The 26,669-nt window shown below is 42.2% G+C and overlaps 1 protein-coding gene across 6 annotated transcripts in view; it reads right to left on the minus strand.

Annotated features, from left to right (window-relative positions):
• MECOM (MDS1 and EVI1 complex locus) overlaps positions 1 to 26,669 on the minus strand; it is a 359,475-nt gene that overhangs the window by 190,938 nt on the left and 141,868 nt on the right. For all 6 annotated transcript variants that reach the window (XM_062582197.1, XM_062582201.1, XM_062582198.1 and 3 more), the window contains exon 2: positions 654 to 1,003. In XM_062582197.1, coding sequence (XP_062438181.1) covers positions 654 to 1,003 — 350 coding nt within the window. The remainder of the gene's footprint in view (positions 1 to 653; positions 1,004 to 26,669) is intronic.

The raw sequence follows: 26,669 nt of genomic DNA on the forward strand, positions 1-26,669 counted from the left end.
CAGAAGTAACATGATCCACATCGTTCCCACGTGTACTAGCTTTATGACATTAGGATCCAAACATACTTTCATTGAATTAATGGCAAAATTCCCACTAACGTAAATGGAACCAGGATCAAACCCTTAGCATTCAAAGTCCCTGAGTAGCAGAAGGTTTTGCAATACTAATTTAGCAAACAATAAAAGATTTTACAGCTATTCTAATTGTTGTCAACAGAAAGTGGTGACTGACAACACCAAAAGCAGCATCCATTTTGTTTTCAGACAGTACAGTGCCATTTTTTAATTTACAAATCCTCATCTACGGATATGTTATACTGCAGAACTGCAGAAAAGCAAGATGAAAATGTTGCAGAAAAGTTCTGATAGCACAACTTCTTCCTCTTCCCCACAAAAAGAGAGGGGATCTGTTGGTATCCACTCAGACAGACATCATGCATGAAGAGCAACAATAATTCCTGCCCCCCCTTTTTTTTTGAGCTTACACTTACACAATTCTCATGAAGAAAGCACCAAAAGTCCACAAAACACTCTCAGTATAACAAAATATTCCCTGGCTACCGCAGGATAGAACTCAAATTCTGCAAATACCTCTGTGTTTACAAACATTCAGGAGAGTTCAACAGACTGAAAGAATGTGAAGTGTCTCTTACCTCCCAACCATAACTGGGATCTTTAAGGTGTGGCCGCTGCTCACCTACAAAAGGGCCAAACTTTTCCCCTACTTCAATCTTCCTTTTGGTCCATATCCCTAATCCTGCTCCAGGAATGTTGGATTCTCGCAGCTCAAACTCTGAAGGAATGGGAATGTCATCAGGAATGTATATTGGAGCCTTGTAAGGAGAGCTGTCCTTTGGTGTGAAAGCTTCGCTGGAGGTTGCTGGAGAAGATGGCTCTTGAACACTGAGGGACGTTGGACACTGGACATTTGCAGCTTCTCCATCAGCTTCTGGTCCTTCCTCCAGAGGAAGTTCAGGAAAGCTTTCATACAAGCATTCATCACCTAAAAAATAAATCCAAACATTGGAATTTGAAGTAGAGAAATATACTGACAGATTTTGCATATGAAACTCCTTCAGTCTGCACATGAAATAGAAAGGACAGTTCAGTAGGCTGGTGGCGCCTTCCTCAATCACCAGTCCTACAGCAGAGCCTCATCCTGAAAGGAGCTGAACCTTTTCCCTATTGTAGGGCTGGAGGTACACAGAGTTTTTCTTAATATTTCTGACATCAAAAGTGGTTTACATCATTGAACACAAGCCTCGCGTTGGTGAGCGAATTACATACAGATGTACATGCAGGCACACCCCATTGTCCAAGCTGGTCCAGATACAGCGCTTTGCATAGCATACTCTTTGAAACTGCAATTGAAAGCCAGTATTATGCGTTACAACTGAAATCGAAGAGAAGGGAAAAGCAGGAAAGCTTTAGTGGCCTTTCACAGAGACAGAATGAACTTAAAGTACCAAAATTAAGTTTGATGGTCTCCAATTAGTCTTTAGAGGAAAGGATCCAGCCTACCACATAACTATTGGCAAGAATTGCAGCTGATGTAAATCAGTGTCTGCCACTGACCTCCAAGAAACTGAATGGTCTATATAAGTTCAGGATCCAAATAGCACCTTATAGAGAACCTGAACCTTCTCCTTTAGTTATAAAAACTGGGGCAGATCCAAAACACATTAAAAAAAGATCTCTGGGGCTTAACCAGCAAATCAAAAAAAAAAAAAAAAAAAAAAAAAAAAAGAGGAAAGAAAAAAACACAAAACCCACTATTTTTGACAGCCTTAATTACCCTAAGGCTGACTGTAAATTCCCTTCAGTCCAAAAATTCAGAGCAACGTCAGTAGGGATTTAGTTGCACCAGGAACACAGTATCTACTCAGTAATATAAGCAAAAGGAGCAAAAATGAGAAACTAACTAAAAAACTCTTTAATTTTTTACATTCATTTAACTTCATTAATGTTGCCATACTTTTCCCACACACCAATGCTCATTAATTTTATCCAAAATAGAAGGTGAGAATACTATTCTCCAGGGAAAAAAGCTGAGAGATTGGATATTTAAGACCTGAGCATGAGAATATTTGCATAATATGGTTGGCCCAGCTATTCAAGTGCTATGCTATGCTTGGCGTTCAGAACGATACTGTTTCAGGGAAGAAATAGGACCCTTAAAATGTTCTTTCAATTTCTTGCTCATTAAAGAAACCATCCATGGTAGATTAGCACTGTATGCCTTTTCCACTGAAATCTGGTCATAGCCCATTATCTCTCACCTCTTTGTTACATATTATCTAACAATGTTGTATCTCTACTTTCCTGCTGCTGGTACTGCCTGAGACAAACACTGAGACATAACAAATCATTTGAATAGATTGCTCCCATCACATGACTGGCAAACTAGATTCTTCATCTGTGAGCAATTTATTCACAGCCATGAACTGTTTTTCTTTCTTTTATGTGGCACTGACTATGACCACATGCATGTCATAAGAAAGTTCAGCTACCCGTTCCCTTAGCCTCTGGTTTGGCGGACTCCCCCCGCACTTTACTAACTGAACCCAATATTGATTAGTTTATCACTTTTCTAATATCTAAGTAGAAAATCCTCACCGACTCAACCACTGAATGAGACAGATACAAAGAGGTTTTTCCATTGCTTCTGCTTCAGAAGTGCAGAGCTCTGCAAAGATGCTCAAAGACTAATCAAAGTGAGCCCAAGAGGGAAAGTGCTAATACAGGGACCCTGCTCTTTCACCCTGCTAATGGTCTTACTGTCCAGTGGTAATCCACTGCAAGACTCAGCCTGAACTGCTGGGGGACTGGCAACGAGACACGGAAAGGACAGGCACGGATCTTTACCCGGATGCCTTGATTCACTTCGCTTCTCTGCACTCTTACTAGTCGCCATCTCCATCACGCCACGGCACTGCTGCTAGCTGCAAATGCTGCTCTGCCTGCGTGTGCAGAAAAACTGGACTGCGGCAGGAGAGGAGAGCAGAGGCAGGGCTGGGCCTCCCGTGTCCCTGTGCGCCTCCCTGCCACCGCTAGGCCAGCAGCAAGAGCACGTCCAGGCACGACGGGCTAGCTCCCATTCAGGTTTCTTCCCTCTGACTGTTTAGATTGCAGCTCTGCCTAAAAAACTTCAGCTGGTTTTGAAGCAGGAAAAAAAAAAAAAAAAAAAAAAACTTGTATACACATGGGGTGCCGGAAAAGAAATCACACAAAGAAAGTGATCTGGATGATGATAAGCACATGGCTCACTGGAAGGGTGAGGGCTTTTTCTTTCTTTTTTTCTTTTCTTTTTTTTTTTTTTTAAGACTTCAAGCATCTAAATCCTACTGATTTTCTATGACAGCTGGGTGCCTGACACCTAAACACCTTAAAAAGTCTTAGTCATGTTCATTGCTGTTTTCCCCTTCCGCCAAACAGTCCCCCGTAAAAACCAAGGCTCTCCATCTGCCCCGTGGCCACTCTGCTCCTTTATCCCCTAACTCTCATCCGTAACGCACCGAAGCAGCTCAGCCAGTTGCCTTCAGAAGCAGCAAGCACAAGGACCCACGCGGCACCTTTCCCAGAAGGGGCCACCTTGCTTAATGCCGTGCCTCCCAACGCCACGTGCCACCCAGCTCTGCTCTTCAGCTCATTCTGTCCCTGGGCTGGCATAAACGGAGCCCTTCAACGTTTAGCGAATACAGGTTTGCAGATGTTTCTTCTCCTCCAGGGACAGTCCAGTTTAATTTCTCTCTCGCAGACTCAGAGGCCTCAGTTATACTTATCTCAGTCATTCTGGTTACACTAGTTTTAGCCATATAGGGTCAAACCTGCAGCTGATAAATTGGCCTCTGGAAGTTTGGCAGTGAGACAAATCCATTTGCGCTAGTCTATTGTGACTCCTTTGATTTCCAGCAGCCACACCCAATGTCGTATTTAAAAATGGGCTTTCAGCTTGAAAGCTCTGGAAAATATAATATGCATTTATACCCTGCAGCTTAACAGTGCTAAAATATTATTCTGCTTGAAATAGCAATGTATGCTAGCAAAAATACATTTTAAAACCTCAAAATAAACAAGAAGCTGAATTGCAACCAGCAAAGAAGAGAGATGTCTACGTATTTGCAAAACTACTGATAGAAGGAGCTATGCTGAAATCAATGTGCATTTACTGAGAATCTAGTCTTCCTTTCGCAAGGATGTGGGACGACCCTCTCTGCAGGTTACACCAGCATGGATCAGAAGGTTCCAGTGAAGCTGTGGGCTACTGGCTGCCAGAAAACCTTTGCGAGGTTCGAATTAGACAAAGGGGCTGTGCTTCCACGCGTCATTTTCTAAGTGAAGAGCAAATCATGCACACGGACAGCACTGCAGTTTTGAAATTCAAGATGGCTTCTTTAAAGCCTAATAATTATCCCCGTTAGAATCGGAATGAAATAAAACTGAGGCCCCTGATAAGGGAACAGATGAGATTAGGTAATGTGGAAGTTTAGATATTAGTCTCTATAAAATTCTTGACTGCTATTTTGCAATAAAAACATGAGTAAGCTTCAAAGGAAACCCAGGAGGAAAGGTTAATTGCTGCTAAAAGACCAGGGTGGACACCTGCATTTGCACTTTTGACACAACCTTGCACGCCAGCAGGAAAGAGTCCACGTGGCCATGTGCTGGGGATGCGGTTGATGAGGACGGGAGAATTATGTGCCAAGGCTACTGCTCTAACTCGGGGGCCTGGGGTCATTTCAAGACCGAGAGAGCTCCCGTGCATAGCTGGGAGGAGAGGACTTCCGTCCGTTTGGACGGCTCCTTAACAGTTTAGCGCGTTCTTCCTCTCCAAACGGAATTAAATAGGAGGCACTAATGAATGAGGGAGACAGAGGTTACTGAATGCAACCAAAACTGCTTTCCAGCTAGCTGCAACTGCTAATGAGTCAAAGGCTGTTATTTTTTAAAAGCACACTGGGCCACACATTAAATGAAACTGGGTCTTTCTGTAGCTAAAATGCCGCACAACAGCATTACATATTAGAAAGAGACACTTCAGCCTAACAGAAGTATGAGTGTTTCAGAGCTATAGAATATTGACTATTTCAGAACTACTGAACTACTGCTCAAAGTTCACACATCCTCCAAAGATCAAAGCTGCACCCAGAACTTCAGACAAACCAGCCTGTAGCAGATACATACGCCTACTTTTACAGAAAACTTTGTAATGTCATCAGTTTTCCCTTCTCCTTTTCCCAGATTATCTATTCTCCCTTTCTTTAGCCAGTTTATGCATGAGGACATATATATATATTTATTGCCAAAATTACTAATGACTGATAAATTCTCTAGCACATAAATCCATCACTTGCAGTTATGCACATGACCACCAATGACTTAATCATAAACTGGATGGCTGATTACTCTGGATGGAGGAGGTAAGCTGGAAGCAAAAACATCTAGAGAGCCTACTTCAGAAGTGTTTCTAATTCCATCATCTTCAGAGCAGGATAAAGTAAGAGCTGAGATAAAAGTGGAAGTGGCTCTTTCCACTTGAAAAGATAGAGGAAGGTTCACGCCTGCAACTTCACAAATGTGAGAAAGATGACCTTAGCCACAGTGAGTAGACTCCTGGAGGAACCCATCTCTGTTGGATAAGGAGAAGTATATCATATGTCAGGATTTCTGAGCTCTGCTAATGCTGATGAGCACGTCTGACGTGAGTCTTTGGTGAGTCATGCATTAATGAGTGCTTTTGTGGGGGCATGTCACCATGAGGAGAATTAGTTTCTTGTCCTGAGTAAAGCCAGGGAGAACATAACTGTATCACGACATCCTGAATCGGACACTTTAAAGAGACTGGAGTCCATTTATATTTGACCCAATGTTTCTATTGAGTACCGAGGAAATCAACACAGATTATTTGCAAGCCTATCTAAAAAGGAGGCAGGCACTTCCTGTTGCATACAGCTGGGACACTTTTATCTTAATTTCTGTTTGAACAGGTATTAAAGAAAAGACTGTTATAGGCAGGAACCTATTATATATCCACATAGGTACCGAATGCAGGAGGTAAGGAAGAGCTGAAGAATAAGAAAAGGAAATCCATTAGCTTCTGAAGGTATATTAACCCCATGATCAACTAAATGGGAGCCACCTAACACTCTTGCACTTGAGTAGGTATGGTTTAGAGATGGCCTCTTTTATGTCCTCTCGAGAAGAAGGTGAAAAAGATCCTTAACTTTGGAAATATACACAAGAGATTGGATTGCTGTCTTCAGACACAGAAAGGACTCTAGCCAAGAACTACATTGCACTACATGAACGTTTTATCAGCTAATGTACCTGAAACTAGTTTGTGCCACTCCCTATTCACAGAGCTGTTCTGTAGAGCTGGATCTAATAACAATTATTTATTATTATTTGTATTATAACCCAGTCTGGTGGCCCCATGCAGGATCCCATTGTGAAAAGCATCATACATACCTAATCAAATGAGAATTGATGTAGGACTCAAAAGAATAGAGGTAGTATTTCCCAGTTAGGTAAAAATCAGAAACCTAACCAGAGAGAGAAAAAATGGTTTACAAATAGAAATCTTGGTTGGAAAACCAGAGAGACCATCAGCAAGTTTAAGGATAAGGGCAGTGCCTGAAGAAGTTTTGAATCATTTTTCATACTTGAGCCTAAAACAAGCAAGAGAAAACTAAAGCTATCCAGAACACATTCAAGAGGTCTAGCTCTGAAAGCTACACAAAGTGCAGCTGAGACGGTGCTTACATGGACAGCCCCAGCAGCAAATCCTGTTTGCTTGCATATGGGCTGTTCGATGAGAGTAAGGGCTGCAGAATCGGACCCTGGAGTTTGCTATACAGTGGGCTGTCATTTGTCCCAAAGGCCAGATTCTGATTTCTGTTATATGGCTGCTAAATCCAGAGTAATTAGTTTAGACTTCCACCAAAGAATAAATAAGATCAGTGTCTGTCCTGGAGTTAGCTGAAGTCAGTAGATTTTCTACAGATTGACACTAATGTAACAAAATGAGAGCAAAATCTGGTGCCCAGATTTTAGCATTCCTTTTATGCTTGTTATTCTGCAGATTACAGATGGCATTTTCACAGCTGATTCGATAAAGCTTCCTTTCCCCCTTGTCGCTACACGACAGAAAGCCCTTCTTGCAGCACAGAGCTTCGCATAAAGAAAACCATTATGCCCAGCCAGCAGAAGAGGGAGTTGTAGCAATAGCCTGCAGAGACAAAGGAATGTGAAAAAGGTTGAAGAATACAAAAATGACCAACTTTTTAGACTGCTCCACTGCGGCCTGAATCGTGTATTTGAAATGAAAAGGGAACTAAGTGTGGATTATTGCTCCGGCGCCAGTGTACAAAAGAGTTAGTTCTTTGGACGGTTTCTGTTTGTGCGTCATTGTAAAATGCACGTCAGTAACAGAAATACAGATAATTCACAATAACTCGGTTATCAGCATTACCTGTCAAAAAAAAAAAAAAAAAAAAAAAACTTCATTGTGTGCAAAGCAGGCTTTTACTTTTTAAATTATTCTATTTGCATAACAAACTAAAAACGAGAAACTCAGTGTGAGAAGGCATGAGCTCCTAAAGGAAGGGTAAGTACAAAACGCCTGGAAGAAATATGTCTGCAGGCAGACCAGAAGCTAAGTTATACACACTTGAGAGCATCAGGAAAGGATAATTTCAACTCTGCTAAGTGGTAGTACTAGACCAGCAAAGTCATAATACAGTAACTGCAAAGGGAACTGTGCGTCGTTTCTGGAAATTCTCAGTATTAGCCTATACAGTAACTAGTAGCATTTGGTGCTCTGTCTAGTGTCTTTCATGTCTAATTGAGTAGCACAGTCAAAAGCCTCTGATGTGGACCAGCCGCTGTCTTTTAATTAGGGGCCAGCACTGTGAGACTATGGGTCAAACCGTGCTTTCATTTGCACAAGAGCCACTCTCCTTGATGTCAGGGGAAGTTGCACCTGTGTAACTGAAAAGCAAAATTTGGCTGTTTATGTCCCTGCACATTTTCCTTATGAATTACTGTATTGCATGCAGCAACAAAGAATTATAAATGTTGGCTGGCACACACTGAATTTATTTACAAGCTAAGTCTAATTTTATTTATAGTTCCAGGACAATCATCTCTGGTAGAAATATTTATGTTATCTGTACTTCTGGTCTGTTAAAATCTACTGCAATCATAAACACTGTTGAAAAATTATTCACAGTTAGCAGGGTTTAAACTACCCATTATATCACCAGCTAGTGCCAATAAACTTTGGTGCAGGTTGATAAAGTTTCCTCAGTGGAATAAATATATATTTGGCTTTCAGAATCTTCTCCGGGTTACACGCAGTGGGGGTAAGAGAAGAGGGAAACGCAGCTGCAAGGTTTGATATACTGTGGGCCAGACTCACAGCTTGCACTGACTCTGTAAAGATGCACGCCGTCTGCGGAGGCAGCCCAGCGTGTGCTGCCACTCTAACTAATAGCTTAACTTTGTATTTTAGTAAAATATTTCAGCTGAGTGGTGTTGCTGTAGCTAATACTAACTCCCTTCACAACGCTCTTTAAATGGAGTAGACTCAAGGAAACAATTCTGCCTTGAAATTGTAAGCACTGAGTACCGGCCATTAGTAAGGCAGGAAACTGGATTAGAGGCCCCAGCTTTTGTTCATTATTTTATTGCCATGATGGTAAACTTGACATATGTTCACCCACTGACATGGCATGAGAAGCCAATATGTTTAGGAGAAAACTAAGGACAGAAAGGTTAAATACGAGTTAGTGAGATCAGCCACTTTATATATAGCTTTTATTGCTCAGTCCAACCTAGCAAATACTGCCTGGGAACAAAATTTGAGTAAAACTGTATCAACTGCAGTAAGACAGAAAAGGTAATGCACTTGAACAGCCATTGACATGGTGAGAAAATATTGCTGCAAAAGAACATTTTTAATCAAAACAATTACTTAAACCTACAGTATTGTAATCAATGTAAATGAAACTTTATCTCAATGTAATAAATCAGTGTAACTGAACTTCTTTTTACTCATTAGTAGACCTTTACTGTTTTAAACTGAGATGTGTCACCAAGTAGCACTGGAAATCACATGCCTCTTTCTAACAGAAAACAGTAATAAAAGATGACTATTCCACCAAATTATAATGAAGGCAGATAACAGAGTGAATTATAAAACAAAGGTTATAGATAGAGACTGAGCCTTGTAGAGGTAATGACTTTTAATTGGATTGAGTTTATCATATTTTCAGAGGTACAGCACAACCAGAAGAAAGGATTAGAATTATTTCCACATTTCATTATTTGGCATAATGAGAAAACCGAAGGAGGTCCACATCCCTGATGTGTTGGGAAAGCCACAGGAGATGTGGAACATGTCAGTATCTGGTAGTGAACCATTCTGAGACACGAAAGCTTTTGCTACATCCTAATGCAGTAAAGTGTAATCGCTTCAGAGAGGGAAAAAAAAAAAAAAAAAAAAAAAAAAGCCAGGTCATGAAGTTTGCTTGGCAAGGGCATTAGGAATAAAAAGGAATTTAACCCTTTGCTTCCAGCAGCCACTACAGCACTAGCCTACAAGCACCCACACGCTTGCAATTCTCACTCTAAGCACTGAGGAGTACAAAGAAGCGACTGGCCAAGGCTCAGCTGCCTGATCATCTCCTTCACGCCACGGTATTCACACCGCTGTCAGCGAAAAGGCCCTGGCGAAAGCAGCAAAGCAGTGGGCCGGTGCCCCTGAACCCCAAAACGCTGCCCAGCGTGCGCTTGCCAGCGCCACCCCTGGGAACAGCAGGCGCTGAGATCTAACCGGGAGGAGGCAGCTGGACACGAAAAACCCAGAGCTGAGGGAGTTACAGAAACGGCCCAGTGGCTGTGGCGGGGTTTACAGCAGCCCAGCTGCTGGATGAAACACGGACCACGCTTTGGCTTTTGCAACGCCGCGGGGCGCGACAAGGAAGCCGGCGCAGCGCCAGCCGCCCGGGCTGTCCCTTGCCTCATCCTCATCTCCCGGGACTTTTGCAGGGATCTACCTTGGGGGCTTCAGGACCAAGCAGCACTTGCCCCTTCCCGGGCTTATTTCCACGGGAGAGGAAGACCTGTGTGACAACCATGACGCACCAGCTGGCACGCTATCGCCAAGCATTTCGGGGAGGGCTAGAATTTCACGGGGTTTGCTCCGGATAACTGAGCTGCCGTACAATGGAGACAGAAGCTTTTGCACAAGCAGCCAGACAGCGTTTTAATTATACAATTACACTGAGAGATGCTTAAGTATATTTGAGTGACACTGTGATACAGTGTAGTTAAGTCCTTGAAACACTAATAGAAATGCTCATAACCAACACACTAATCAGAAGAAGTATCAAACAATTAATCCTGTAATGCTGTCCACTTCAAAATCTCAAGGTCTGGCAAGACTGTTCTCCACCATTTGTTTCTGAGAAGATACAAAGGCCACAATTTTTCCTGCAAGTGACTTCTCAGCAGCATGGGAGGTAGTTGTATCTCTACAAGGTCACACAATAACTAACGGAATGTACTTAGCTGATTGGAAAACCATGAATCTTTAGAGCAACTATACTTCACGTTATACACACGAGTACGTTCTGCATCGTACTGCAGGGCATCAATATACGTTTACAGTGGACATTGTCTGGAGGAGTAAAGTGATTACACATATACATATACATATACATATATATATATATATATATACAAAAAAAATCTTTGGGATAGTTTTATTTCATCATACAGAAATATGTTTTTATTTCTGGTTGCCATTGATTTCAGTGGAGTTTTTTAAAGACACAAATGGCAATTTGTTCTCATTTCTTTCAGTGAAATCCCGACCCTTAGCTGACATTCATACCTTTGACAAGTTCTTCTCAACAGTATCTCACTCAACACAACACACACACATTTCGTCAGAGCGAAGCAATCTTTCCAGTTTCATTTTTCCAACAAACAATTGTTCTGAGCAGGTTTATCTACATTATCTCCACTGATCCCACTCTGTCTTTACTCCAGATGCTGTTCATTCCTCTGAACAGTTACGCTGGTGGCTGCTTGTTGGGACAAAACCAAACCAAATTCTACTTGTCACAGTTGCACATTCTGAAGAAACTTTGTTTATTTATAATATTAACAAATTTTTTGTGATCAATAAAATATACCCGGGGTTCTCTGCACATTTAAAAAGGCAAGTGTGTCCCAGCAAATTGGGATTTATGGGGTATAAACCTAACCCCCCGAAGGGGTCTGCTAGTGCCTGTAATGAAATGAGCCTTTCAGCAGTGATGCAGACAAAGTTTGTTCAGAGAACTCGTAGTGGTTATTGCACTCACCCAAACACAACCAGATATAGGCTATTTACTGCCCTGAAGGAAGACAAGAGTACATGGTATTACAACTTTAAACAAGGAAGGATGCAGAAGAAAACTGCACCGGTTATACATACTTAGAGTTCTCCATTGCCTTTCTAAAATAGTTTATTTTTTCTTGAAAATATGCAGTGTACATGAATGTGATGAGCTACAAGGATTTGTGGCAATTGTTTTCCTTGGCCTTTGTATAAGAAGAAGGAAAAAGCTAAGCTTTTTTACAACAGTACAAACCATCTGTACAGAGACGGAAAGAGCCAAAGGGATGCAGCCCCGAAAGGGTGCAGGGGGCCTGCACGCCCGGCGCTACGAAGAATTGCCAGCAGCTGCAGAAGTATAGACTCCTTTCCACAACACATTTGCCAGATTCATTTCTTACTCATTATGCTTGTTTGCCACCAAATACTTCCTTCTGATCATCTCTGCAGACACCTTTTCCCCACGCCACGCTCCCAGCCCGCAGCCCTCTGACCGAGGGTCACGGGAGTTTCCCTTTCCGGAGCTGGGCACTGCCGCACCGTGGCGCTTCCTGCGCTTCCCAGGCCCGGGTAAAGCAGGCTGCATTCGCTCGTTCCCAGCTGCTGTGCCATCTTCCCCGTATTTTGTCTTTCTCCATTACTAAGGGAAAGTGTTTGAAAAAACGGGGTTTAACTTTTCCCCTGAAAACCCTTAGGTTTCTCTCCACTCACTTTCCTTTCTTTCTCTTCCCACCGTTCCCAGAAATGCCTCATTTTCTTTTCCATTTTGTTACCAAAAAATCATGAAAAAAGAAAACATTCAGAAAAGTTAACAAAAAGGAAGAAAATCCAAACCCCAAACACTAAAGCTTTGAGGGTTTTGCTGAACAACCAGGAGATTTTTTAAAGAAAAAGTGTTTGCAGAAATTAGGTAAATCCAGGATGTTGTCACCTCTTTTCTATAAAACTGTTTTTCATGTAATTTAGAAAGTTCTTTGAGAGTGTTTATCTGGCCATATTTTTACCTTGCACTTCCATGAATTTTAAGTTCTCTGTGGGTTTACTGCTTTGAGGTTTTCAACACTATCTAAGCTGCTCCAAGAGTTTTCCACTCTTGCTTCTTTCCCCTGATGGTGGTCTGAAACAGATGCCAGTAGGTGCCTGTTCCCTCTTCTATAACTATTTGCAATCTCAGCCAAAAAATATCCTTTGCCACACTCTTCGCATGGATGCAGACTGACACCTCGCTCTGTTTACCCCCCCTTTTCTCTTTCTTTGCAGAACAGCTGTGTCCTTCGGTACTGCCGTTCCCGCGGCACCACTGGGGCCGGGAGCCCGGCTGCCGGGCCAGGCAGAGGCGCAGGCTGCAGCGTCGGCACGACCAGCTTGGTGACCTTCACTAGCAGCCACGCTCACCTGCATCCTCCTGCCGTCTCTCCCCTTCCTTGCTGGCCACCATGCCCGGGCACTCAAGGTGGGCTGCAATCACGCTTCCAGCAGAGGTACAGGCATACTGTGTTACACATACAGTCCCCACTAAACATCATTTCTGCGTTCAGAGTTATGCACTTCAGCTCTTGCTTATTCCTCATGGGCTTTTATGCTGCATGTCAGGAGTAGGCACCTCGCTGTATTATCTCAGCTAATTTTATGTTGCTCCCCTTTTCTCAGGTATTCAGAGACCTCTGCACCACCAAGAGCTGCACTCTCAGAGATTTCCCAGCCCCAGGAACTACTCGGGAGTTTCTGACCAGCAAGGAATAGAGTTTTTCAAGACCAGTTGGAGACAAAAGGCTGAGAAGACACTTAGACACACTCGGGAATAAAGAAAGTAAAGCCCTCTTTAGCGCTCACTTGATTGCTCAGTGAGGCCAGGTAGTCCGACAGACTTTGCTTATAGTAGGAGTCCGGAGCTCTGATATTGCATGCTAAGTTGCTTTCTCAAAAAGATCCAATCACAAATTCGCCTTTTCCCTCTCAAGCTTCCTACTTCTTACACAGGATCATATTACCTCATTTGCTTCAGATGAGTCTCATGGTGAATAGCTCATATCTCTCTAGTGCTTTGAAGATGTAAAGCAGGACAGTATATAAAAGCTAAGTATTCTCGTACCACCAATAGTCTATTGTAAGAAGGAAGGACTAACATTCCTGATTCTGATCACATCCACCCTCTGAAATCAACAGTGACACCAGTGTGAAACCAGAACGAGGCCCCTGCTGTGAAACAGTTAACATCAGTTAGATCTATTTTGACTTTTAAAAAAAGTGGGACTACAGTTTATTTTACATGGCTTCCTGGTCAAAGCCTCAAATGTTTTGTAGATATTTATTGATATATATTAACTGTAAAGAAAGTTAACTGCTAATGTAATTTATTCCACTCTTTGTTCCATACACCTTGTATCACTTTCTACGAAGCTGTTGATCTTGGAGAAGCAGAGCGCTCCTGGTGAGCTGCTAGCATAGAGCGATAAATCAGCGCTCTGAAAGCTTCTGGTTCATCCCAATAACTTGGAAGCAAATTTGAAAAATAATCTTTTTTTTCAAACTGGCAATCTTCATGAGTTCTATTGTTTTCATGTGCAATCTGATATATATGACAGCCTAAATAAATACATAGAGCTTAATGGACCAAATTCAGCCCTAGTGTAATTGGATGCCTTACCATTAGAGACCTTGGCCCTTGCAGGCTTTCCACCCCAAAGGATCAGACGACCCTGTAGGCTCAAACTAACATGCAGTTATTATATACTTTAATTCTACTTAAGTTATTATGTCACTACAGACTAATCTTCTGCTATAAAGGATACTTAACTATATAACTATTTATGTTTACAGACATGGATTTAAATACTGTTTATAATGACAAGAATGTATATATACAAAATGTATATGTAATATAATACAGTATATATACACAGAGACACATGTGAATGCATGGAAGTGACAGAGTTGAGCAAAAATGAAGAGTAATTTTTATATGAGGAAAAAAAATGTGCTTTCCCCAAACATTGTTCTGAAAATAGGTTAAATTGTTTTTGCTGAAATTTTCCTCCCAAAATAAAATCAAAAACACACAGAAATTTTCAAGCTGAAGAGTTACATTTTGCAAAGCTATAAGCATCACAAACGGGATCTTGTCTGCTGCCTTTAACTGCAGTTTGCAATATCTGTATCAGAGAAGCAGAACAACAGAAGGATACAACCAGTTTACGCGGTACTTGCTCAAGCAGTGGCAACTCAACGGCTGCTCACAGAAGAGACTTTCAAGTGGGGAAACTTCATTTCAAGCTTTCCCCGTTAGGGTCATCAGGAGCTGAAGTAAAATAAAATAACAGCATTTCCTCTCCAAATAATTTTCAAAGAGAACACTGAACTCATTTCGTTGACCTCCTCCACACTCCTGCAAACATTAATTCAGCAAGCCACGTGAGCACATGCCTGTCGGCAAGAAAGGCTTCAGGTGTTACGGCGAGGCCTTCCTGAGCGAGTGCTCAGCGCCCAGCCGTGCCTCCATTTCACCCATGGGCAAACCGCAGCTATGCTGATGAACGGGACTGACCCACGCTCACAAAACAAATAAAATACGCAAGTTATCTTGACCTCACATCCATTAGTCCTTTCCCCACAAAGCCACCGTCCAGCTGCACTGCACAATGCTCATTCGTGGATCCCCTGGACCATAGCTCACGCAGGAAGAGCTGAAGGTCAGCAAACTGCCTGCGTGTGTTCAAAGTGAAGAATAAAATTAGGTGAGACTTGCACAAGTGCCCGCATTGGGTGCAAGGAAAAGCTGCATGCTCGTGAGAGTGTACGATTAGGGATAAGGGAAGGTCAGCAGGAAGAAGGGTGCATTGCAGGGGACGAGCCCTGCGCCAAGCCTGGCCGTGCAGACTCCTGTATCCTCCCTAACGTGCTCACAAACAGCTTGTGTCTCCTCCTCGCGCTGCGGCATCCCTCCAACCCCGTTAGAGCCATTGCCGTTCCTCTTCTCTGCAGTATCAGTATCTGGCACCTACAGTACCAGGATCTCGGACATCCAGGCATTGTGGGAAGCACAAATGCAAGCCCAAAGCTTGAGCATAATTCCCCCCAAAATACTCAGCCAGATGCCTTGGTCCTAAAGGAGCTTTTGCCAATTAGAAGGTGCCTGCAGAAAGCATGTTTTCAAGGGCCAGAGACTGCCAGAGGTACTGCCTACTTTCCCAAGCTCTGCTGGCAGGCTCCTGCACACGTGAAATGCCTAGCAGGAGAGTTCATTTCCATTCCCTGCTGCTTGCCGGTGATTTGATCTTGGTGTTAAGCTTGAGCACTCTCACCAGAGGCCAAACCCTCCGGCACTTACTCCCGCAGGGAATTTTGCCCAAGATAAGGCTGCAGAATCAGCTCAATGTCATTGTTTGTCCAGGTATTTTAGCTGAATGGGATAGAACAAATAAATACCATTTATTGTTTAAAGTGCAAATCCCAGCAACTTCTTTGAACAGGAGCATTTGGTAGTTGACACATCTGCGGATGTTTTAAATCATAAGGGCATCTACTCCATTTTGGTTTTAATGTGTTTGTGTGTGAAATTCTTTGTCATTCCAGCCCACCTGTCTCAGAACACAGAAATCGAAAACAGGAGTAACTCTCGAATTTCACCTCAATTTAATCCATCACAGAAAGCACACTGTTTTTGCACTGTATAAAAAAACACCAGGACATTTAAACAAAGTGACACAGATCATCAGCAGATCAACTGAAAATGACAGCTCAATCAAACAAATGTATGTTGAGAACTTCCACAGGGCAGCTCTAGCTGCAGCCAAACCAAATTTGTTTAGTATACATAAGTTAGCTGCTTAGAAACATTCAGTATGCTGCTAGCCAGATGATGACTTTCCCAGATAAATATCTATTTAACCAAATATCCCTGTCCATGAAAATGCTAGTAGCATTTTGATATATTCTCCTAGTCTCCTAGACTTTGCTCCGGTAGCAGGCCAGTACCAACCCACCCACGTGGCACCTATGTAAAAATAACTAAATGCTCCTATTAAAAAATGTTATAACCACCAAAGGTAGACAAAACTCTATATTCCTGATGGAGTGCTTCTAGTAACCAATAAATTCTCAAAGTGGCACTAAGGTGAAATACAAATTATGAACTTGGGAAGCACCAGAGAAAATTGTACATCCTGTGTCATATATCAAACACATGGGGAGGAGAGGATTTGCCTGACTCTTCTTTTAAAGTAAAGTATTCCTACTGAAATCAATGACAAATCTTCTATTGATTCCAGAGGTGCCACATAAAGCTTTCATTGAAGATACAGATTTAAGAGAACTGCTCTTTATGATCCTTCCCCCCTTTTGAGCAGCTTTTCTATGGAGTCATTTATTAACAGTGGAAGTGGAAAAAAAATAATCGTGTTTTTGAGGATTAGTGAGTCATTTGGCAAATACAGTGTAGGGGTCATCAAGATACGCAAGAAGTTCTGCCAAAATCAGATGTCTAAGTAAAAGAGGCCTTCAGTTCAGACAACAGGCGCACTCCTCACTCCCAGCAAAGCCAAGGGGAATCCACTGGCAAGATTAGAAGAATGCGGTCCTACACCCACTGAAATCAGTGGCCAAACACTCATCTGATGGTAAAAGGCTGGATTTTATTTAGGGTACCATGTACACTGCTGGTGCGGAGTCACCTGGCATTTGGGGGCGACTCATACCTTGGGCTCCCCACGTTCAAGCTCGATACAGAAAGTGTAAACTCCGGCTTCCAGTGCCATCCTGCCTGCCCTGGTATCATCGCCCTCCGGAGAGGTGTGGAGGGAGGAAAAGGAAATACTTTTTCATGAAGTGCATGTTTAGGCAGAGGCACTTCTTTCTGCAGGATAGTCTTACAAATTTATACAGGTTCAGAGAGAACTGGATCAGTTCACCAGAAACCTCCAGTCAGGGCTCCTGAATTCAATGTCTCCCTCTCCTGCTCAAGAAGAGCCAGAGCCTCAATCTGCCAGAGGCCAACTGATATTTCAGAGCAAGTATGAGTATGTTTGCCTCTACCTTAAGCTTTTGCCTAAGGATATGCTATTGCCCACTATTATAAAAAGCGGGAGGTTAGTTGGACATTTGGCATGACCTGACCCAGTCCAGCCACTCCTTCATTATAAGGACACCTGTGATCTCGTGTGCTGAGACACTCAAATATCACCTGGAACCACCAGGTAATTTCTCTTGCAATATAAATTACAAGTTTTTGGAATGCCTTTTTTTTTATTTTTTTTAACTTACGATTTGTTAAAATAAATAGATGTTAAAAATGAAATATACTAGGTAATATAGGTCAGCTCTCTGAAGTTCTGTCAAATCACAGAATGACTAGACAGCATGTTTTCTGATGGACATCTGCTTACTACCTTATAGCTACAAAGAGAATATTCACAAAAAAAAGAAGGGCAACAAATTAGAGAGCGTGCAACGCTGGCTCATCCTGAGGCTGCACATTTACATAACAACCAGAGCTACACGGGACTGCAGCGAAGGGCACAGGCATTCACAGCTCTGTCGTAATTTATTTTCTGGGCAGAAAATACACCAAAAGTGGACTAGGAATTGCTTGGCTGTCTTAGCTAACTACTATCTAACCTGGAGGCTGCCCAAGAAAGTTGTAACCTACAACAGTACGTTAGCAGGATATTACACAACTGCACAGTAAAAGACAAACGCAATTTGCCTAGCCTCTTCATTGCAGCGGAAGCGGCCAGGCAGTCCACACCTAAGCACAGAGATCCCATTTTCTTGTTCTCGTCACCATCAGATGCAGAGACGCACACAGCCTGCAGGATGAGTAAAATCACCCTGTGAGGAGGATGGGGCCCTAAAATGAAGAGTAAATACTTCTTCTCTCTCATAGCTGCAGGAAAAAAATTTGCAAACACAGAAGTTTTCTATCTTACAAGACAAGTAAGAATTCACCAACAGACACCTTTGAATACCTTGAGATTTCTTCAGAAAGTGACCATTTGGGGGGAGTTTAGCACATGAGTATTGTGTGCCTGATATCTCTAATTAGCCCTGTCATTATTATTCACATTGTTATTACTGTATCTTTGTGTTGCCAGGTCAGGTGAAGGCTATGCATGGCTTTGGAACAAAAAGCAGGAAAACACTGGTGCCGTGACTATCACACTTCCAAACTACAAGTCAGAGCTAGCCCGAGTGGCAAATTTTGGATAGAGATCTGAACCTCACTTTTGCCAAAGTTCACAACGGATGTATCCTCATGCTCGTGTTCAACCTCAGCCATCCTGCTGGGAGGCAGAAAACGAATGGTTGACATATTACCGAGGAAGAAAAACAAGGGCAAGTAGGGTGAAGAACAACCAAGTTCAAAGCATCCACGTGGGATGCCTGAGGCGCGGGCCCGCATGGGCATGTAGCACTGCGCATGCCGCCAGGCAGCGGGCCACCTTCTCTGCCTCCTGGAAGATCTCCGGTAGATATTGGCTTTTCTGAAAGCTGCATTTCTCCTACTGCAAGAGACACGGGATGATACAGGGCAGACATGGCAGCACTGAAAGCTGATACTATTTCCAGTGAGGCATGACTACTTCTCTGACCACTTCCCCTGAAAGTAACCCGCAGCAAAGGAGGCTGATGACGCACACACATGCTGCAATCTCCCAAATTAACACTCCAGTCTGAGAGAGCGGGAGGAGAGCAGCAACTGTAAAAGAAATAGTAAAAGGAACAGTCCCACCCAGAGGGAGGTGGAAAAAAGAGAGCATTTACTGAATTTTCTTTGGTTCCTGCTTCGGAGCAGCACGGCGGTTTTCAGATTGCGTGTCAGGAGATGCAAACCAACTCAGATGATACCCAAACAGATCTGGAGTATTACTGTCATCTTTCTTTCTAATACAAACCTATTATCTAAATACAAATGGCAACTCTCAAGAAGTTAAGCTACACTTTCAATTCTGATGGCAAAGAATATTGAGGAGAGAGAGATGCAGGTTAACACAAGCAACAGATTTATTAAGTTCTTACAAGAAAACCAAGAATCCAGCTACAAAATCTTCATGCTTGTTGTCACTTAAGAAATCCCATTCTGGCCTTGTGAAGAGAGCAATTTTAAGAATTAAAGAGCTAAATGTATCAGTGCAAAGAGCAGAAGGCAGGACAACCAGCAGAAATCTCCTTGCCCTGCTGTTCTAGAAAGAATTCACTGAGGCAACTGTACAAAGGGATAAATCCTTTCTTTGGTTTTCTACAAGGGGCCTTATTCCCCGAGGTGTTGATCACCCAGCCTGTCCACAGCAGGAGTCCAGAGCCTCAGAAGACCATGGCAGGGAGTTCAGAGTTGGACATCCAAACCAGCAGCAATCTTTCAATTGCATTCAAGCGCTGCAGTTTTTGTAATTTCACCGTTTTTTTAGGAACTCTCAGTAATATTGCTTATAGTGTTTACACCAGAAATGCCACACATTTTAATTCTGATTCAGGGCTAATTTAACATAGTCTCTAGTATGACTGAACAGGTATGGATAAGCTTAATACAAATATGAATCCGAAACAATCACAGATGCAAGCAATGACAGAAGTGAGAATCTAGAAACTCTGCCTCATAACATGACCGAAATACAGAGATCTGCAAAATCAAAGCACAGGATGCACCGTGGTTTCCACTGCATTCCTTAGACTTAGAGATCTGCCAATATTTTGCACGTAAGCATGCGGACCTTCAAAAGAGCCGATTTTGTCCCAAGAAAGTACAAAACAATCACTACAAAGGAAAGTAATGAAAAATCCTCCTCCTGAACAAACATACCATAAAAAATAAAGTGTAAATCATAAAACCCAAATGAAAACAACCACTCCTCCCCCCAAAATTGCCCAAATAATGGGATGAGGAAGTTTTCACTGAATAGATTAAATACTGTGAAGCGCTTTCAAACTCCAGGAACAAACCACCTTGTATGCACACAGCAGATGACCACTGACAGAAAGCAATACAATACGGACAAAGCAGCTCAGGGGTATCAAGAGGCAAAGCAAAGTCTGAGCCAGAATCCTTAGGCAGAGATTTTTTCTCTCCCAAAATGCATGGGATAGGGTTCTCTAAAGTGATATCTACATCGGCTAACTACTGTCAGGGAGAGAGCAGAGTGGGAGATTTATGACTGCGGCTGGGGAAGAAAAGTGAGCCTAATGTTGAATGTTTTTGAGAACATCAGTGCTTGAAAGTAAACCTGTTGCACTGAGGACTGAACAGCATCAAGCACAAAATTTTAGTGTCACACCTGGAGACAAATCCTGGAATCTCATACAAACACCTTTTTAAGAAGATTCCTCAGCTCAGTGAAGAATATAGCTAAATAGGTCCTATGTCACAGGACAAACGAAGTGATGCCCACGAAAGAAATTCCTTGAAACATAAGATGCCCATATTTGTTCTGCCCCACAGATTCTGAATATCAAATATATCAATCTTACAGGGGTTCAGTTTCCTAACTGCCAGTCAGCTATGTTCAGCCCGGGATCTGAGAAGTCCAGCTATGCTCCTTATGTTTCTTCCTTGCTGGCTGAGCGAAAGGGCCCCTCAGGACTGAGCTGCAAATTTGTGGGTGATGCCCAAGCCCTGGCCGGATCCAGCTCTGACTCCTCGGTGCGCACTGCTGACCATGCTACCAGAGACATGGGCACCAGCTTTGTGCCCAGCATTGCAAAACATGAGCATAGGCTGGCAGTGACGGAAGGGAGAGGGATGATCATGAAAATGAGTTTCTTTGCTGTTGTTTGTCTAGAGATACTTTTATTCTTTATGGTGTTCCCTTTTAAATATGTCAAAGCCAACAGAACACGCACATTCTTCTGACCACCGCAAAAGGTGCTACAACCTCGGCTGTAGCAGAAGAGAACGCATGCCTGCTGTTAGATAACCTCCAAAAGCATTTACTTGCACAACAGCAAAGTCTGGCAGGACACTGGAGCACTAGCGTGATGTTTGGAGGCCTTTTTCCACATCTCTGCCAGGAGATTGTCTTTGCTCCACTGCTCCTAAGAAGAAAGGGATCTTCTGGCTTTCAACCGTTAATCCTTTCTTCAAAATTGATAACAAAATAGCTGTTATGGAAACAGCAGTTATCTCAGATCCCTTCCATCTCCTTATCCATCCAGCAGGAGCAAGTGTGGTGGCAAGGTGAATATTCAGAAGGTGGGAAGGAAAGCAATCTTCATACCTGAATTCAGTGGGTTTCTCCTGCTGGTTTCGTAGGGAAAAGCTCTTTGTCTATGAGGTGTGAGCTTTAATAATGATGAATAGTATTTTTATAAATAGTCCTGCTTGGCACTAGCAGGACTAGTCTAAGGTTGCCTCAAAATTTTATTCCTCTTATGGCTAGAAATCTGATTTCTGGCCTCAGAATGTTCATGACGACCTTATTACCCATTTGTACGTGTTCCAACATTGTCCTTTTGCTTAAATGGTTTGTTTTTTCCCTCACTCCCTGTGTTTACCACCTTCAGTATCAGTCATAACCTCTATCATCAGCCTTTATTTTCCTCACCTAAGCAAGCCATGCTTATTCTTGTGTTTTATTCTTGTATTCAATTATCAATCATCAGCTGTTCAATAAGAGACGACACAACTCTAATACCAAGCAGCCTTAGAAAGGGAGAGACCAGCCACCGTGACAAAGACAACACTAAGCTGTGTCAAGAGAAAGTAGACAATTAATTTATAGATGAGGAGAGAACGTGGGGGCAAGAGAGAATTGAAAGCAGCATCTCCTCTTTCAGTGGGTTAATATTACTTCCTCCCTGTATGGCCACAGAAATCATGTCCAGGACAAGTTCCTCTTCGGAAGCAATTATAGGAAACCAGCAGTGCAGAAGATAGATCTATTTCTTAGCTCTTCCACATGTCACTTTTAGGGAAGGAACTGGCCATGTAATTCACTTCAAATCTAAATGTCTCCAAAGGAAAACATCCCTAAATGTTAATATTATCTACTCTCTGTACAGGTTCTCAAACTACGCAAAACACTCTGAAGCATTTTACAGACCAATCCAAAATACATCGATCAAATTCTGATCTCTCTGCTGTTAAAGGCAAAATACTGATTGATGACATGGGGCAAGATGTCATTCGTGACCTCTGTTGCAATATTATCAGTCTGTCATACAAGTTTCAGATGTACCAGGGATGTCTGTGACAAGCAAGCAAAGTGAGGTAGAGTGGATGAGGACACGAGTTACACAACATGATTGTTTGAGCTGGTCCTAATGTTTTGGATCATTTTTATTTAATCAGAATAGGAATATCTTAGGAAATTTATCATTACTGAAGACATTTTCAGCTGGAAGATTTCTGAGTTCTAAATACAGGTAGACTCCCTGATCTGGATGTAATGGAAAGAGAGAGAGAAGACTTCTCTTTTCAAAGACCATTCTTTGGAAAAATTTTGTTCTTACTGATCTAAAAAAATGTTATTTTTATATGGCTCCCTTTCATAAGACTTTTCCAAAAAGCTGTGTTTCCATTCCAGTGCAAAAAATAAAAAAAAAAAAAAAATCTGAAGCTTAATAGGTTTCTGGAGAATATAAGTAACATCCTACAGGCAGCTACAATGATCACGCAGTTACTCAAGTCAAGCTAAGTATGCCTTAATATGTTAAAAATTGCTTTTAATTAAAATACTTATTAGTACCATTTTGCCTGTTGAAAGTATGACGAAAGATGAGAGTCTGCAGAAGGTGTACACGACTATTTCTAAGACTCACTAAAGAATAAGAGAAACCATTTTAATTCTTGCCATATTCACACTTCACTTTCCTCCACTTCTGGGAGGGAAGCAGTCTGTGCATACTCACACCCCTCAGTAGGCAGATGCAAACATTGCCCGTTAATAGATGTTGAGGTTAATGCCAAACATTTCAAAGCCTCTCATTAATTACTGCTAATTGTCATAGCAATCTGCTGTCTCCTGTTTTACATCATAAGCAAATGATTTTTCATCGCACAATAGGTGCGTAGAGAGACTTCAAGGAAAACATCATTAGTTTCACTAATTAGTATGATCCAATCTGAATAATTTCTATTTGTTTCTGTATTATTTTAAATCACTCAGTGATGTTAATTCCATATTCTGAAAATCCATTCCATAAATTAACTAGCACCGCAAACCTGCTTCTCCATAAAAAGCAGGCAGTAATGGCTGAATGTCCCTACCACAATACTGTCCAAAACTAAAAATGAAAAAGCACTCCCAGAAGGCACAACTAAGAGGATATTATCTCGTCAAAAATCACACATCTCAAAGAAGTTACTTACTAGCACTGATAGCCACACCTGATATATTTTTAATTAAATAATTGTATCTACTCACTTTGCGTTTCATCATTAACTAGGTCAATTTGCATTTGGCATCTCTTCTGCTCGAGTCACACAGTCATATTTCCTTTTCCATGTCCAACTGTAGTTTCAGAATAAAGGCGCATCCAAAGTAGCATATGGCAGTCTTGCAGGCAGGGTGGAGGAGTTGTACGGAATTTGTCAAGTTGAGTTTTGTCAAAGCTATTTTTAGTCATTTTAATATGAGGCAGATTCAACCAGGCAACACCATTCTTAACTGCTAAAGAACTTCTTCAAACCCTCAAGGAAAGTGTGATACAAAGTTTGGAGGTTTAAATGGATGAACTGAATGGCTATCTCTTTTTATAAGGATATTTTCATTGAATCCTCCAGAGCTGAATCATTAATTTTCTTCCTGATGACAAAAATGAAATATTCTTTCTGTGTATACGGCATGCCACAGTCATGGCTTGATACGCTTAAAGCTTCAGGTTTCTCTGAAAAATATAAGTGGTGAAACATCTACTATAGTTCCTTTGGCTGTTATGAGCTGAGCAGAATGCTGATAGCTGCTGATATAATATAAATAAAAAATACATTCATTTACCTAATATTCCAGCTACCACTGGGGCTGATGTGCAGCTACAAGAGCCCAAATGTATGCCATCTATGCCTTACAAGTCCATAGTGTTAGATGACCAGGAGTTGGGGGAATAACGCACACAGGTAATGATACAGTCAACATGTTTCTGTTTCACATAATACCCTGAGCAGACTATGATTTTCTTTTACGTGTCCCCTATTCAAATATATTTCTGGATATTTTTAAAGTCACGATTGACTGGAAATACTTGAAATTTTAGCTCTTTTGTTTAGCAATCAGCAGTCAAAGCAAGTAACATGGCGTTGTTTCTACCTCCTGATACGATGAGCCCTAAACATTTCCAGCACAAGCTCACGCAGATGTGGTATTAACAGTCACCTTCTGCTGTAACTTTTATCAGCAAAATAGTAAATTCAGTTAATAATGGAAAAGAATATTCATGGTGCTTTCTTGACTGTGTTCATTCACCTCAGGACTTGTTATGGTAAAACAGAATATTCAGTGCTGCTCACATTTGGCACCACTTCATCATTCGGATACTGCTGCAGTTATAGACTGGAACAGACCCGGAGCAGTAAAAGCCGGCTTCTAATTGTAAAACATAAATGTCTTCCTGATGTCGCTGGGCTTTCTAGGAGGTTGCTGCCATGACTTGCCTGGCAAGGCTGCAGCCCATCTCCAGTTAGTCAAAAAGCTCAGCTCCTGACCTTTGGGCTGCAGACTTCGGAGCAGCTATTGTATGGAAACGCCATCTCCTCCACACTTTGAAAGAGTTTGGTTGTTCTTCTCAATGGGACACAATGTGAAACAGGACTGGCAAGTTTTCTCCATAAACAAACCAAAGCGCTCTCACTCACAGAGCTGCCTTTCTTTTCACAAGACCTACTAAAAAGCTTGGAGTCTCCTTGAATCTATTAGAAATCTTTCCCTGAGAGAGGAAACAGACATTGTAAATGAACCATGACTTAGAAGCCCCCTTGTACCAGCAAATATCCTACAGATTCCAGAGGAATTTTATGTCATGCCTATTTATCTGTCATACTAGTTCTCACTCTATGATTCATTTATTTTTAATGCTTTCACCAGTTTTATTGATACTTTTCAAGGTGTTAGGGTGTCCCCTCCGTAGCAATTTTGGATTTGGTTGCAGAACTAATACACTGTAGCAACATATAGAGTGTTTTGTTCAGATGCTTGGAGAAAAATAAAAAGCAAGCTTTCTCCATGCCCTGCATACACATGCTCACACATAAAGGACTAATCTGGAGCAGTCAGTAGGCTCTCCAAACAGCCTAGCAAGCCTAGCGGGAGTGCATACATTAGAAACACTGAACTACCCAGGCTGGAGGAGACCTCAGGCCATTCACTAGTCCAGCCTCCTGCACCAACACAGTGAACACCCAAATCCAACCCTGGCTGCTCAGGGTTTGGTCCAGTCAGGTCTTGAAAGTCTGCAAGGACAGAGATTCCCCCAGCCCTCTAGGCACCATTTCCAATGCTTAATTATCCTCTCAGTGACAATTTTCTTCCTTATATCTAGTGAGAACCACTCTATTTCAATTTATGGCCGTTGTCATGTTTTGCTGACCTGACCACCCCATAGCCATGGGTGGCTGCTGTTAGGTTCCCTCAAGTTGTCTCATCTCCAGGCTGAACCAGTCTCAGTCCCTTGGCCTCAGCTCACTGGGCAAGCAGCTCCGTCCCTAAACATCTTGAGGGCTCTTCATCCACCTCACTCCAGTTTACCAATGCCTGTCTTGTATTGGTGGCACAAAACTGCAATGCAGTATTCCAGACATAAATGGAGATATTTTTCCCCTCCAGCTATGCTCCTGTTGATGCAGCCCAGGATGCCACCAGCCTTCATCACGGCCAAGGCACCCTGCTGCCTCCTACTATCCACTAGAACTGCCAGGTCCTCTTAGCAGAGCTGTCACCCTGCCACTCTGTTCCCTGCTAGTGTTTGTACAATAAAAATCCTAATCCCTCCATTCTAGCAGAGCTTGTTCTTGAGTTAAGCTGTTTTGTGGTTTCTTCCGCACTACAAACATGAACCTTTTTGGACAGCTATGGAGACCTACAGGTAGACAGAGATCCGAAACCTGAAAGTTTTTGGAACTTAACCTCATCTATAATCAACTCTGAAAATATCATAGTCACTCTGCAAGCTTCAGAGCGGTGCCAGAATATTCCCAAAGTCCTGGGCAGGCTCTGAATGCTGCACTGCTGTGCCTGCTCCTTTAGTGCTCTGGTGAAGGCAGCTTGCCCATCTCTACAAGAGCTGAAGTTACAGCTTTTGGGTCCTCTTTTGTTACTGATAATTCTGCATTAAGGGCAAAAAACCTTCTAAGCATTCAAAA

The sequence above is a fragment of the Rhea pennata genome, chromosome 9 (assembly GCF_028389875.1).
Source record: "Rhea pennata isolate bPtePen1 chromosome 9, bPtePen1.pri, whole genome shotgun sequence".
Lineage (NCBI taxonomy): Eukaryota > Metazoa > Chordata > Aves > Rheiformes > Rheidae > Rhea > Rhea pennata.